The 13,403-nt window shown below is 36.1% G+C and overlaps 1 protein-coding gene across 1 annotated transcript; it reads left to right on the top strand.

Annotated features, from left to right (window-relative positions):
* The first annotated feature begins 7,656 nt into the window (after positions 1-7,656).
* Positions 7,657-8,082, top strand: LOC140438608 (uncharacterized). The gene has a single exon (XM_072528269.1). It carries the CDS (start codon positions 7,657-7,659, stop codon positions 8,080-8,082), a length of 426 nt encoding a protein of 141 aa, XP_072384370.1.
* Positions 8,083-13,403: the final 5,321 nt, after the last annotated feature.

The raw sequence follows: 13,403 nt of genomic DNA, 5'->3' as shown, positions 1-13,403 counted from the left end.
AACGTATAGAAAGAAAAAAGTTCAAATCAGCCTAATATCGCTAAAAGATTGGAAATATTATTTCCAAAACTATTAACTGAAGATCGTTCAATTTCTAAATGAAGATCTTTCCAGTCAGAAACATCTTTTATAGAAGAAAACTCAAAAACTCCAATTGAAGTAAAAAAATTGTAATGTCAATGATAAATGGGTGAACTTCTGGACCTCATTGAACTTTTAAAGTATGGACCGGACTCGCTAATGCAACTACTCGCTTTTGTTTAATTGCTTTCTGAGCACTGCCACCCGAATGGAAATGGAAAATAGCCTTCGTATCAAACATCCATAAAAAATATATAGGAAAAAAGAGTGGAATAAACAAAATGTCTATGATGTTCATGCCCTACTCCAAGCGACCAAATATATTTGTCAGTTAGCAACTCTGTTCTGTCATGTCGAATTTCTGCTCCTAAATTCATTTATATCGTTAAATCTCTTCTGAGGTGAGTACATTTTAATATCCTTTTATATTTGTAGTTGATAAATTTTTATATTTTTCCTATAAATATTCATTTAGGCTTCGTTTTTACATATAACCTCCAAGCCATATGTCTTTTTAAATGTATTAATCTTATATGCAGCTAGAATCTATAATGTATTTTAACTAATTCGTTTAATAATTATTATATTCATTTAATCTTTGCTATTTGCTATTTCCTATTCAATATTTTCTTAGAATTGTAATTACTTGTAATCGTGGTAAAACATGACAAGGAAATGCTTAAAATCTATGCTGTTACAAGCACAAGGTTTCTCATTTTAGTTTTTTTGGCCTTATTAATTTTTTATCCACCTTTTTATGGGACACATCCTAACCACATATAGGTGGAACTTTCTAAGCCACACAGGTACTTCCTGAAGAACATGGTCGACCATGGAGTAAAAACTGCTATGCAAAACTCAACGGCTACCTAAAGATATATATGTACATGCATTCAACAATCATCTAGATTCAGCTACATTCAAGCCATCATTTAAGGTCTACCATACAGTCACCTGCATGAAGCCAACAATTTATACAATAACGCCATAAGTATCATTTTTAAATTTTGTACGCCTCTAGGCAGGATTTTCTTTGTTGTTTTTTTTATTTAATACTAAAATTTAAATTCATTTCTATATAATAAATAATATTAGTTAATATCCTGTTTTATTGGTCCCAGCCAAACTCATTTTTCAGATTTGCATTTAAGATAAAAGAACTTTCATCCGAGAGACTAGAGCTAGTCGAGCACAAAACAATTGGCTCCCAACGTTAGTTGGAGTTTTATTGTTACACATTGGCTCCCAACTTTCAGAGGGTAGTTAATTATTACAATCTTGTGTTAATCACGCTATATTTAAGTTGAAAAATGATCTCTTATGTGGTTTCTCTTTATGTTTTATCACTGTTTTAAAAATAATTTTTTATACATGTTCTTAAGTAGATAAGGATTCGGTTTTTCGCTTGATATCTTCATGTTGATGTCGAAATGTTGGTTAATAGTATTAAAGTTACACATAATTTATTTAAGATTAACTTCAATTCTCATTATAACGGAAACTTTTCGGTTTCTAGAATTGGTTTATTTAATATCCATCAGAACGTTGCAAAATGGTGTAGATTGATAATAAAAGTTTTAAAGTGGTTTGAAGAAAGAGTAAAGAAGTGTGAATCCTCTCCTTTTAAGACGCCTCTTCTTTTATAATTCATTAGTTTTCTGAATACACTATTATCTAGATGCATTGGTGTATAATTCTCCTTATTAATTTCCTCTTCAGGATCCAAAATTTCGTTTTCGGATTCGTTTTCATGGTTTCAGAACCATGACCATATTAGACTGGTCTATTTGCAGCTCTGTAGATTTTGGTTAGCTGTTTGTTCTTAAATAAGAACATATATTTCACTTATTGTTTTATTATTTTTATTACCTCATTAACTTTGTCTTTTATGGATCAGACTAGGTATTTCATTTAATACACGCATATTATTTTGTCATAAACAGACTTGGGTCCCTTAAACGGAACACCACACGGAACCAAATTGACCATGTAGTTGTCGATACTAGACATGGAAGTAACTTTCTGAATGTAAGAAATAGTAGGTGGCGATCAGGTTGAGAGTTTCGTCACAGAAACTTAAAACGAACTAAGTATTGGGACAATGGAACATAGAAAAACTACAAAATGAATAAAACCGAGAAAATTATGTGCAGGAAATGAAACAATAACTAGATAGTAGACCAGAACAATGAAAGGATGAAAGTTAATGGAAAAAAACAATTACAGAGATGGCAGAACTAATATAAAAAACAGGAAAAGAACAAGAAAATGCTTTGATAAACAATGTTAAGAAAAACTACAAGACAGTAAGAAAAAACAAAACATTATGATACAACAAGAAACAGTAGAAAGTAACGAAAACTATACAACATCATGACAAGAAAAGAAAACTAATTAGGAAATATGGACAACAGCAATATGAGGAAATGGAAACAAGTAGACAAGAATCAAACAGTCGAGCATTTTACAAATCAGTGTCAAAGGAGAAGAGAGGCTTCAGACCTAACAGTGTGTCTGTATTAATGAAAAATAATGATGAACTAATGATCAATGAAGAGGAGCAGCACCAAACATGGCAAGAATATTTCAAAAGTTTACTAAACATACATCAAGAGGAAGAACATAGGGAGGATATAAGCCTTGAGTTAGACCGACCGGTAGAGGACCCAAAAATAGACGAAACATTGCAAGCAATTAACTTGCTAATTGAAGAACGTAAAAGCTCCAGGCTCCGACAATATACCGATCGAATTTCTTAAGTGCGGTGGGGAGACTTTACCTGAACAATTACACAAACTAATAACACTTAGATGGAATGAAGAGAAGGGGTATTTCTGAGAGAACGGTTAATTTTACAGAAAAACTGCTAAGAAACATTTTTGTTCAAAATTATCTAAGCTACATTTCTTGTTTGAAACAATTTTTCTACGGTGTACAGATTCTTGGTAAATCGATGTTTTTCTTTGTTCCCCATTACGAAGGGGAGTTTTAGGAAGAAACCCGGTGGTAGGAGTTTTACATCTTTTTTGGGGTCCCAAACTTGACATCCTCAGGAAAAGTCAGGTTGGTCATACAAGAATTGACTAAATAACTAAAAAAATCATCATTAATACTAGGTTAATATATAATTGAAAAACAAGTCTCGGAGTGAGGAGTATTAAATTATTAAATGATTAGGTGTAAGGAATAATTTATTGTCCCCATATCTGAGATTCCTTAACCACCAAAGCTTTGGGTGGACGAGCTGATAATTGGTAGGGCATTTTTTTTTCAAATAAGGCAGGAGTGCTAAGAATCTTCAGGCGGAAATCTGAAAAGAAAACTAAGAACATATTAAAAATCGGAACATTTTATGAGGCTGGCAGATTAAAGAACTTACGGTTAAAAATGCAAAGATTGGACATGCAAATAATGGGAGTACGCGAAACAAGATGACCAGGCCCAACCAACTTTAATTCAGGGTGTTATAGAATATACAGGGATGAGTGCCTTAAGAACCGGCAAAATAACGCAAAAGATAGAAAACATAATACGTTGTGAAATAAAAAGAGATGAAAGTAGTAGAGGTGAGAAATTATCGATATTAAGCTATAATTTACTTTACATTACATTAGAATTATCGAAAATTTCCCACCTTTAGACGTTAGCTTATGAGCTGGTTGACTTCAGTCATAGTAATACGTATCACGTAATGTAAGTAAAAACAGTTTAAGTAGGAGTATTTTTTTATCCAAAATTAAAGTATTGATCAATAATAAACTGTGATTCGAGACGTCGCATACACTCTTCTCAATACAGAATTATCATAGCTTGTTATTCTGTATTCATCAACACATAATTAACTATCAAATTACTACTAATTAAACTGTTTACTTACATTTGCTTTATTGCCTTCAATCAGTTTTTATTTTATGCGAAATTTAAAAAATGTTAATGTTCGACGTCATACTTGTAATATTATGACTGAAGTCAACTAGCTCATAAGCTAAAGTCTAAAGGTGAGAAACTATCGATAGTTCTAATGCAATTTAATGTAAATTAGAGGTTTCTATCGATCATTTCCCACCTCTACTACTTTCATCTGTTTTTATTTCACAACGTATTATGTTTTCTATCTTTTGCGTTATTTTGCCGGTTCTTAAGGCACTCATCACTGTATACATCCGTAACACGAGATGGGTCCTACAGAAGTAGAGTCGCTATAATACTAAATAAATCCATTAGCATTCCATACGAAAGTTCGTGCCATTATCGCACCAAGCAATGCTGGTGACAGTTGAATATGAATTATTCAGGTCTACGCTTGCACTGCTGACCATGGCAACGATGAGATTGAGGTTTTCTGTCAACAAATAGAAGATATAATGAAAGCGACAAAAACCTGGAGTCACTATAATTATGGTAGATTGGAATGCGAAAGTGGGCAAGAAAGCAACTGAAGGCGGCACTGGACAGTATGGTTTCCATACACGGAACCTTAAGAAAAATTCACATTTAATCACGAATACTTGGTATAATCAGTCATACCGAAATAGACATTGACGTTCCTCCAATATCACCATAATTAACCTGTACACCTTCACTGCTGGACATAGGTCTCCTGAGCTCTTTCCACCTATCTCTGTCCTGTACGGCTTGGATCCAGTTACTGTTAACACACTTCAGGTCGTCAGTCCATCTGGTTGGTGGTTGATGTCTTCTCCGTAGTGCTTCTTGTCTTGGCTTCCACTCGACACTACGTTTTTTCCATCGGTTGTCAGACAATCCGGCGACGTGTCCTACCCAATTCCATTTTATCGACGTGACCCTTCGATAGCGTCTGTTCTTTTTGTTCTACGACGTTTCGTTTGGGATTCGGTCTCTAAAAGAGACACCCCAACATCTGAGAGTGTTAATATGTCCATTCCACAAGCGAGTACAGGTAATACCCACTGGTCAAAAATTTTTCTTTTGAGGCATATGGGTAGGTCCGATTTAAATACATAGTTTAATTTAACAAATAATATTATTGCTAGTTTACACCAGGCCTCTAAGGGGACACTCGGGACACAGCAAAACAAAATTAGTAACAAAATATGGTGGAACGAAGAAATCGAATATATGGTAAAACAGAAAAAAGAACAGCATCTAAAATGGCTAAATACAAAAAATACTGAAGACCATCAAGCTTACAAAGAAACCGATAGACAACTACGAAAAATGATAAAACAAGAAAAGAATAAAACATGGGATCAGAAATGTCAAGAAATCAATACATACATCGGGGAGAAGCAATGTACAGAGGTATGGAATTTTATACAATCAGTAAAAAATACAGGAAAAGACAAAGAACACGTACACACCATAAAACCAAGACAATGGAAAGATCACTATGAAAGCTTGCTGACAGAGACAAGACAAGAATACCTAGCGAACTCCCCAACACAGTCAGTACATATACAAGGAGAGGAAGCGAGGGTAGACATCGAAACAGTAAGGAAGGCTGTAATGACCCTAAAGAATGGTAAATCCGCTGGACCTGAGGGAATCTATGCTGAAATGCTTAAGAATGGAACTCATAAACTATTTGAAAAGTTAACTTATGTGATTAATCAGTGCCTAAATGGACACCCAGTACCAGAACAATGGAGAACGGCATACATGTCCTCAATACACAAAAAGGGGGACAAAAGGAATTGTAATAATTATAGAGGCATATCGGTAACCAGCACCCTGAGCAGACTGTATGGACGAATTTTGAGAAATATGATCGAGGAAGAATATAAGCACAATGAAGAGGAAGAACAAAGCGGGTTCCGTGCAGGAAGATCGTGCACCGATAACGTATTTTGTCTTAAACAAATAATAGAAAAAAGATCGGCTAAGAATCTAGAAACTCATATTACTTTTGTAGACCTGCAAAAAGCATATGACAACATCCCCTTAACAAAATTGTGGACAACATTGAAAAGATCTAACATCAACCACACATTCATAAATGCTGTACAAGAACTATATAGAGACTCAAAGGCACAGATAAAAACAGGAAAATATATAACGGAAGAATTCCTGGTTACAAAAGGCTTGCGACAGGGATGCTGTATCTCACCAACCTTATTCAAGATATATGTTGCAGCAGCATTGGAAAGATGGAAAAAAAGGTGCATAGGATGGGTATAGAGCTTGGCAATGAATGTATATATACACTCCAGTTTGCTGATGACCAGGTAGTACTAGCGACCTACAGAGAAGACATGCAGTACATGCTTAGAAAACTGATAGAAGAATATAACGACTGGGGAATGAATGTCAATACAACAAAAACCAAATATCTTTGTATTGGAAACGAGTCAGATAACATAGACCTCGAAAACGGACAAAATATTTCCTGCTGTCAGAGCTATGACTACTTGGGTGTTGCCTTTGACAATACAGGAACTGATACAAGGGAAATAGAAAAACGAATCACTCAAGCAAAGAACGTCTTAGGATGTCTCAATGGTATACTGTGGAGTAAAGAGATAACGAAAGGAAGAAAATTTAATATATATGAGACCATGATTAAAACTACTCTTCTTTATGGCGCTAAAACATGGAGAATTAGTGAAAAGAACAAAAAGCGAATAGAAGCAGTAGAGATGGATGCAATGAGAAGATCTTTAGGTATTTCCAGACGAGACCGAATCAGAAATGATGTAATAAAACAACGTATGGGAATAGAAGGAAATATAACTCAAGATATAGAGAAGAAACAATTAAGATGGTATGTTCAACGGATGCCAGCAACAAGACTCCCCAAAAAAGTAGTAGAATGGCAACCGATAGGTCGACAGAAAAGAGGAAGACTCAGATTAGAATGGCAACACGGCGTAAACAAGTCCATGAGCGAAAGAAATTTGACAACAAACGACTGCGTAGATAGGAAGAGATGGTGTTTAGGTATCGGACAACGTCGAAAGACGTTCTAAACCGATGTATATATATATATATATATATATATATATATATATATATATATATATATATATATATATATATATATATATATAATTTAACAAACGCTACCCAAGTTAATCCTATGCGACGTGGGAACGTATATGTCTGGTTATCTCTGCCTAACCGAATTTCATGCCCTAAGTATTTAAACGACGCAATATGCTCAATATCCCTTCCATCAACAGCAATATTAAGATCTAGCATCAGATTATTCATTCTCTCCAAAATACACAGGTAAATATAGTAAGAAGCTAGATTGACTTCATCTTAATTAACCGACACTTCCGGAACTGTAATAGGTTAACGAAAACCTATCCTGGGGCAATGTACAATCTGATCATAATCTGATCTGCTCAGTACTAAACGCAAAACTTAAGAAGAAAAAAGATACGACAAATAAAATAACATAACCTGAAGTCGTAAATGAACTATCACATATCATAAATAGTAACATACATGCAATGATGCCATCATCCCTTGAAAACACAAGCATCGAGAAAACTGCCTCATCGAAGACTTTTAAATGTGGTATTACTGACGAATTCTCAAAATTTTCTCGACCAGCCATTCGAGTAATAATCATTTATTAGTAACAACCATATGAGTAAGGAAGTCCTCAGACAGCTGAACAAAGATCGGGACTCCCGCATATTGTCAAAACCAGATAGATTAGCTCCAAATATCGCAGACTGGATGAAGTGCGGGGACAGAGACACCAATTACTTTTTCACCCAGTTCCTAACAGGGCACGGCTCCTTCAGGGCCTATCTAGAAAGGATAGGGAAGGTTGCGGATGGAAATTGCACAGACTGTGGAGTGGCTGACACGGCCGAGCACTGTGTATTCGAGTGCAGAAGATTTAATGAGGACAGAAACGAATTGTACAGAAAGCTAGGTAGGGTAAGTACAAATACCATAATGCAGGTAGCAATGAGAGGAGAGACTGAGTACAAGGCAATATTGGAGGCAGTAACTCAAATTGTCAGAAAGAAGGAGATATTGGAGAGGAATCTACAGCAAAGGTAGGTAAGAGAGTGAGAGAGAGGGCGAAAGAGAGAGAGAGAGAGAGAGAGAGGGGATGGGCTATTCATGCGATGCACCGGTCTGAAGAGGACCTACCGCATGAGTAGCCTGTATAAAAGGGGGTGGACTTTAGTTGGCAGGCAGGGAGCTATGGGTGTATCTGTGAGCACGACTCCTCTGGGGGGACTGCGTGCGGATGGATCCTTCCACCCTGAATCCAACTCACGCCAGGTCATCCTTAACGGGGACACGGCCTGGTACGGTCTTTAGAAGATTTACCACCAAAAAAAAAAATAGATTAGCTACTTTGGTTATATAATATATTATATCCCTCGTCTGATTATCCAATGTAAAGTTGAGGGTGAAAAATGGATAGGCCATAAAAAGCTCTCATGGTTACGACACATACGACATTGGACCGGACAAGGAGTAGAGCAGACGTTCCGTGCGGCAATGAACAGGGACCAATTATCAAGGAAATTGCCATTAAGATAGCTTACGCCTGAAATTACGCCATGGCATGGCACTGAAAGAAGATACCTGAGTAACTCTTTTTTACATAAACAAAGTGTGCAGTTAGTTAATATAACTACATTTGGAGTTTACACGTTATTGCATTGTTTACGCTTAAAAAACTCAGACATTATCAAAAAGTCATGTCTTCCTCGTCTGCACATGGCTAGGAACATGTACAATAAATAAAAGAAAATTATCCATAACCAAAACTAAGCTTAGACATCCGAATTAATGTTTTAAATGCTTATTGTAGAATGCTCAGAATATCATGGACACAACACATTACGAATCGAACAGGATAACACCATAAATAGAGAGTTAGGACTTATAACAACGATTAAGAAAAAAACACATGTTACGTAGGCCACATAATGAGAAATGACAAATATAACCTGCTACGAACAATAATTGAAGGAAAGATAGAGGGCCGAGGAAGAGTAGGCATGTCATAGCTTCGCAATATCAGAGCTTGGACGGGCATGAACGCTCAACAATTACTAAGAGTGGCGCCGAATAGAGAACATTTTGATGTAGTGATCGCAAACCCCCAGTAATGGAGTGCACCAGAAGAAGATGAATTTAAAGCAAGTTGTTGGGGTTTAGTAAATTAGAGATATTTGGAAAATACGGAAAAGGTTTGTTTATTTACGCACAACAGCTGAGGATGAAAGGGATTGATACTATAATACTTCATTCCACTAGGCCCTAGATCCTGTAGGGGTATGAGTACACTATTCTGTCAGCATTGATAATGAGAAAATAAATCCCAAACGACGTAAATGAAATGTTTTTAAAATGAGCAGTATATTTCTCTTAGTGGAAAAATCATCAGTATTCATGCGTTATCACTCTAATATACATAATGAAAAACCAGATAAATATTAACGTAGCATCATAAATGACTGACGCACGTGTAGACATCAACTGGAAGGACTGTTATGATCCAACAGCCTAAAAGTGGAAAAGATATATGTTGAACACGTGCATATTGGTCGAAAATATGTGGCAATAACTCGTTATGATAAATAATTCGTATAAATAATACATAATATTTTGTATATTCACTTTGCATTTATTTTTAATAGATTATAAGGTGATAACCTAATAACCTAAACGAATAAAAAGTTTTTGAAACAAGGCAGTTATTTCACAGAATATAATAATAAAGCCGATACCGGTTCTCCTAAATTTTACGTCGTGACTGCCTTGGTTGTACTTTTCTATAGATGGATCAACAAAATATGAATAATATGGTTTTGAAACTATGTTCTTGTGGCATTTGTATATTATCTAATATATTTATAAATATACTAGATAAATATGAACAAATATTTTTATCAAACTAGATAATATAATTTTATCTTTCTCATGACGTTCTAATTTTTATAACTCTTCGTATGCATGGCTACAGTTCAATTGCCCAATATTACTGATATTTGATTATTTTGTACCGAAGGAATTCCATAAGGAATATATGCTAGGATGGAGTTACACAAGTGATGTATTTTATGAACAATTTGCTGCTGGTGGTGAACAGGACGTAGCTGATGAACTGCTTCACATTTTTTTTTTTAATTGCTGTATTGCCAGATTTCAGTAAGAGCCTAAGAAGGTATCCATTGACAGGCAACGGTGGGGGAAATCTTTTTTGGACATCTACGTCACTGAACAAGACACTCTGGCATCTTTCGGCCGAGTAGGATACTAGGCCAGAAGATCCCAGGGTAGTGCCGGATTAACCGTGTTCCGGCTAAAACCTTAACCACGGGTCCAGAGAGGTGGTCTTGCCACTCAATGAACAACTAAAATAAAAAACTAAAAATTTATAAATAACCATACGTATTACCGTAAATCAGAAAATGTTTCAGACGTTAGGCCATAAACTAATAAATAATATTAACCATAAATTTCAGATCCCTGTCTCAATTTTCTACTCTGTCCTCCTGCTCCTTTTTCTTCATCACCCCAGAAATCAGACAGTGTACTTCTCTCCATTCTTTCTCTCCTCTCAACATTATGTTTACAACGTTTCTTTTATCTAGCCCGAAACTCATTCGCCTCTCGAAATCTCCCCTCTCATTTGCCCATCTCTGGCAGTTAAAAATGTGGGCGAGGCGTCCGGTACCCCACAAATACTACAGTCTGCCGAGGCACATTTACCTATTCTATTTGTGAAGGTGCCAAAACTACCATGTCCGGTCAGAAATTGCGTCAGGAAGTAGTCTAGTTTCCTGAACTTACATTCCCAGCACGGCCTCAGATCGGGAATAAGCTCCTTCGTCCACCTTGCCTTTCCGCTACCATTCGCACATTCTCTCTGCCACTCTACTATCGTTCTTTCTCTCTCATTTTCATATATATTTACATCCATCCTCCTCGCATACACCCTCGCTCGCTCTTAGCAAAATAAAACGATCGGTATCACCGCTCCAATGACATATAGAGTCTCATTTGAAACTGTCCTATATGCGCTAGATACCCTGAGGAGCATTCGCCTTTGCGAAGTCTCCAAGTCTCCTTTGTTTCACATATTAGATGCTGCTATACGCGAAAACTGGATTAAACTGTTAAACAAATTGATTTATAATAAACCTAGCATATTCGAAGAAGTAGTTCGAGAACATTCAAGATGACATCGAAAATTCATGAAATGTCTAGTGCAGTTTAGAACCGCAGAAAAAATATATAATCAGATGTTTGTGACAGTTTAGAACAGTAGTATTTCGGGTTTTGAAGTTTATTAAAGTTTATAAAATTGATCTCAAAAAAGAGTAACAATATATAGCCCCTAGAACTGTCTAGGCGTAAGTTATTTGCAATGATAATTAAAGGATGGACAAATCCAAATAGCCACAGTAGAGGTGATAAGACTCCTTCTTGAGAACAACCTTTTACTGCTTGCCGATTGATCTCCTAGGTAGGTAGGTAACCATTACCAACATTAAATATGGATTGAATCCATTTGATGAAGAAATGTGGTGTACCTTTTTCTGTTGCTATCAAATGGTGTTATCAAATGCCCCGTCAATATTTATAAATGCACAAATGCCACTTCTTTGGATAAGATAACCTTTTCGAGGTCTTTGACTAGACTCTGCAAGGCCTCTATTGTAGATTTTCCTGGTTGATACGCAAAGTATTCTTTGTTAAGAGGTAAACTTGACAAAGTACTCACTCCTTATGTAAGTGTTTAGTATTTTTCCATAATCTTTAGAAAAAAGGAGGTTAGGTAATAGGTCTATATGATTTTGGTTCCTCTGGAGGGCGTTTACCACTTTGAGGAATAAATCAGACATCTAACCTTCGCCATCCTTTTAGAATATAGAGTAAGATTTTAACCGGAAATATAGCATCCTCTCCAGAAAACTTCTAGGACTTAAAACTATTGTGAAGATTTTTTCCGCTAAACTCTTTGATACTCCTGACCATCTGTATGTAGATTCATCAAGCTCAGTCTTTGCTTCATCTTCAATAATTAGACCAGGAAAGTAAGCATTGAAAAGACATCTTATGCTTTCTTCATAACAGTTTATCATATTTATTATCGTACGATTCAACCAGTATGGGACTGTTTCGATTTTCTCATTCCGAAATAAAAATTTGTTCTGCTTTTGTACTTCCTCAAAATAAATCAACTTATATGAGGTCTTTGGTATTCCTTCAACAAATCCGTTGTAAGCCCATGGCTCTAGAATTAGTCCAATATCACTTGGGTTTTGCAGCTTTTGAATGGTGTGCATTCAGTTGCAAAAGCCTAATAGGTTTTACGGAAACCATTTTTTACGAATTCTTGGGATTCTTTGATCCCTTGTATTTATTTGATCGTTTGCTGGTGACTTTTGTTCTAGCTGTGCTTTTGGATGCAGAACTCGGTCTAGGCTGGTCAGTGGCTTTTTTGTGGTAAAAGTCTAACCTGATCCTTGTAGTTCACTATATAACTAGAAAGAAGAAGAAACTATTTCTAGAAAGTTTGTTCAGACATAGGGTCCATAAGAGTGTCATTGATATCGTAGGACTGTTGTCGGTATTCTTAGAGTTCTCCAATTCATAGTATCCAGACCATCATTATGTGCCTCTAAAAATTTGGGAATCCTAGATGTTAAGTTGTTCGTCATCAGGGAGATAAGTTATAAATATCTAGGTATGAGGAATGTTATTCTACTTTGTAGGTCAAATCTCATGTACCTGCATCGCCTGAATTATGGTTTTTAGTCATTTACATGTGGCTTTATCTCTTCAAGATAGGAGGATCCAGCCTGGTCTGAACTGTAGGTTCTGAATTTAGACTTTATATGTGCCTTTAAATCCATCTCCACTATTTTGACCAGAATCATTCTTTTAGGCTAAGTGTTCCATTGAAAAAACAGTCCTTGGACAGTTTTGGGGCTGTATTTCTTACGACTTTTACCTCCCGTTCATATGATAACTTATTTTCGCCGCTGATTGTTTCTCCGGTTCCAATGACTTTATTCCTACGCTCCGCTTCTAGGGTGTTTTCCTCAGAACGAACCCTTTTCGATTCCCTTTTCAATCAAGGTCTTATTTCAATAGGTACTTAAACCTTTTCCCGCTACGCTGCTTAAACTCGCTCATTTGACCTCTTTTGGTTCTTGTTGAGTTTCGTTATTGTTTTTGTGACTAGAGAAACTACTTTTCAGTATTTTCCTAGTTTCGAGAAGCTAGGGAATCAAAGGTCAGTTCCGGCAGAGTCCCGAATGCTTGAAGAAGGCTAATGAAGGCTGGGCGGCGCCTTATGTTCGAAGTCCGCATTGTGACTAAGCCCTCGGTCTATGTTGTTTCACCACTGG

The sequence above is a fragment of the Diabrotica undecimpunctata genome, chromosome 4 (genome assembly GCF_040954645.1).
Source record: "Diabrotica undecimpunctata isolate CICGRU chromosome 4, icDiaUnde3, whole genome shotgun sequence".
In the NCBI taxonomy this organism is placed as follows: Eukaryota; Metazoa; Arthropoda; class Insecta; order Coleoptera; family Chrysomelidae; genus Diabrotica; species Diabrotica undecimpunctata.
The sequence above is the reverse complement of the archived record's forward strand: the minus strand, read 5'-3'. Positions and strand labels throughout refer to the sequence as shown.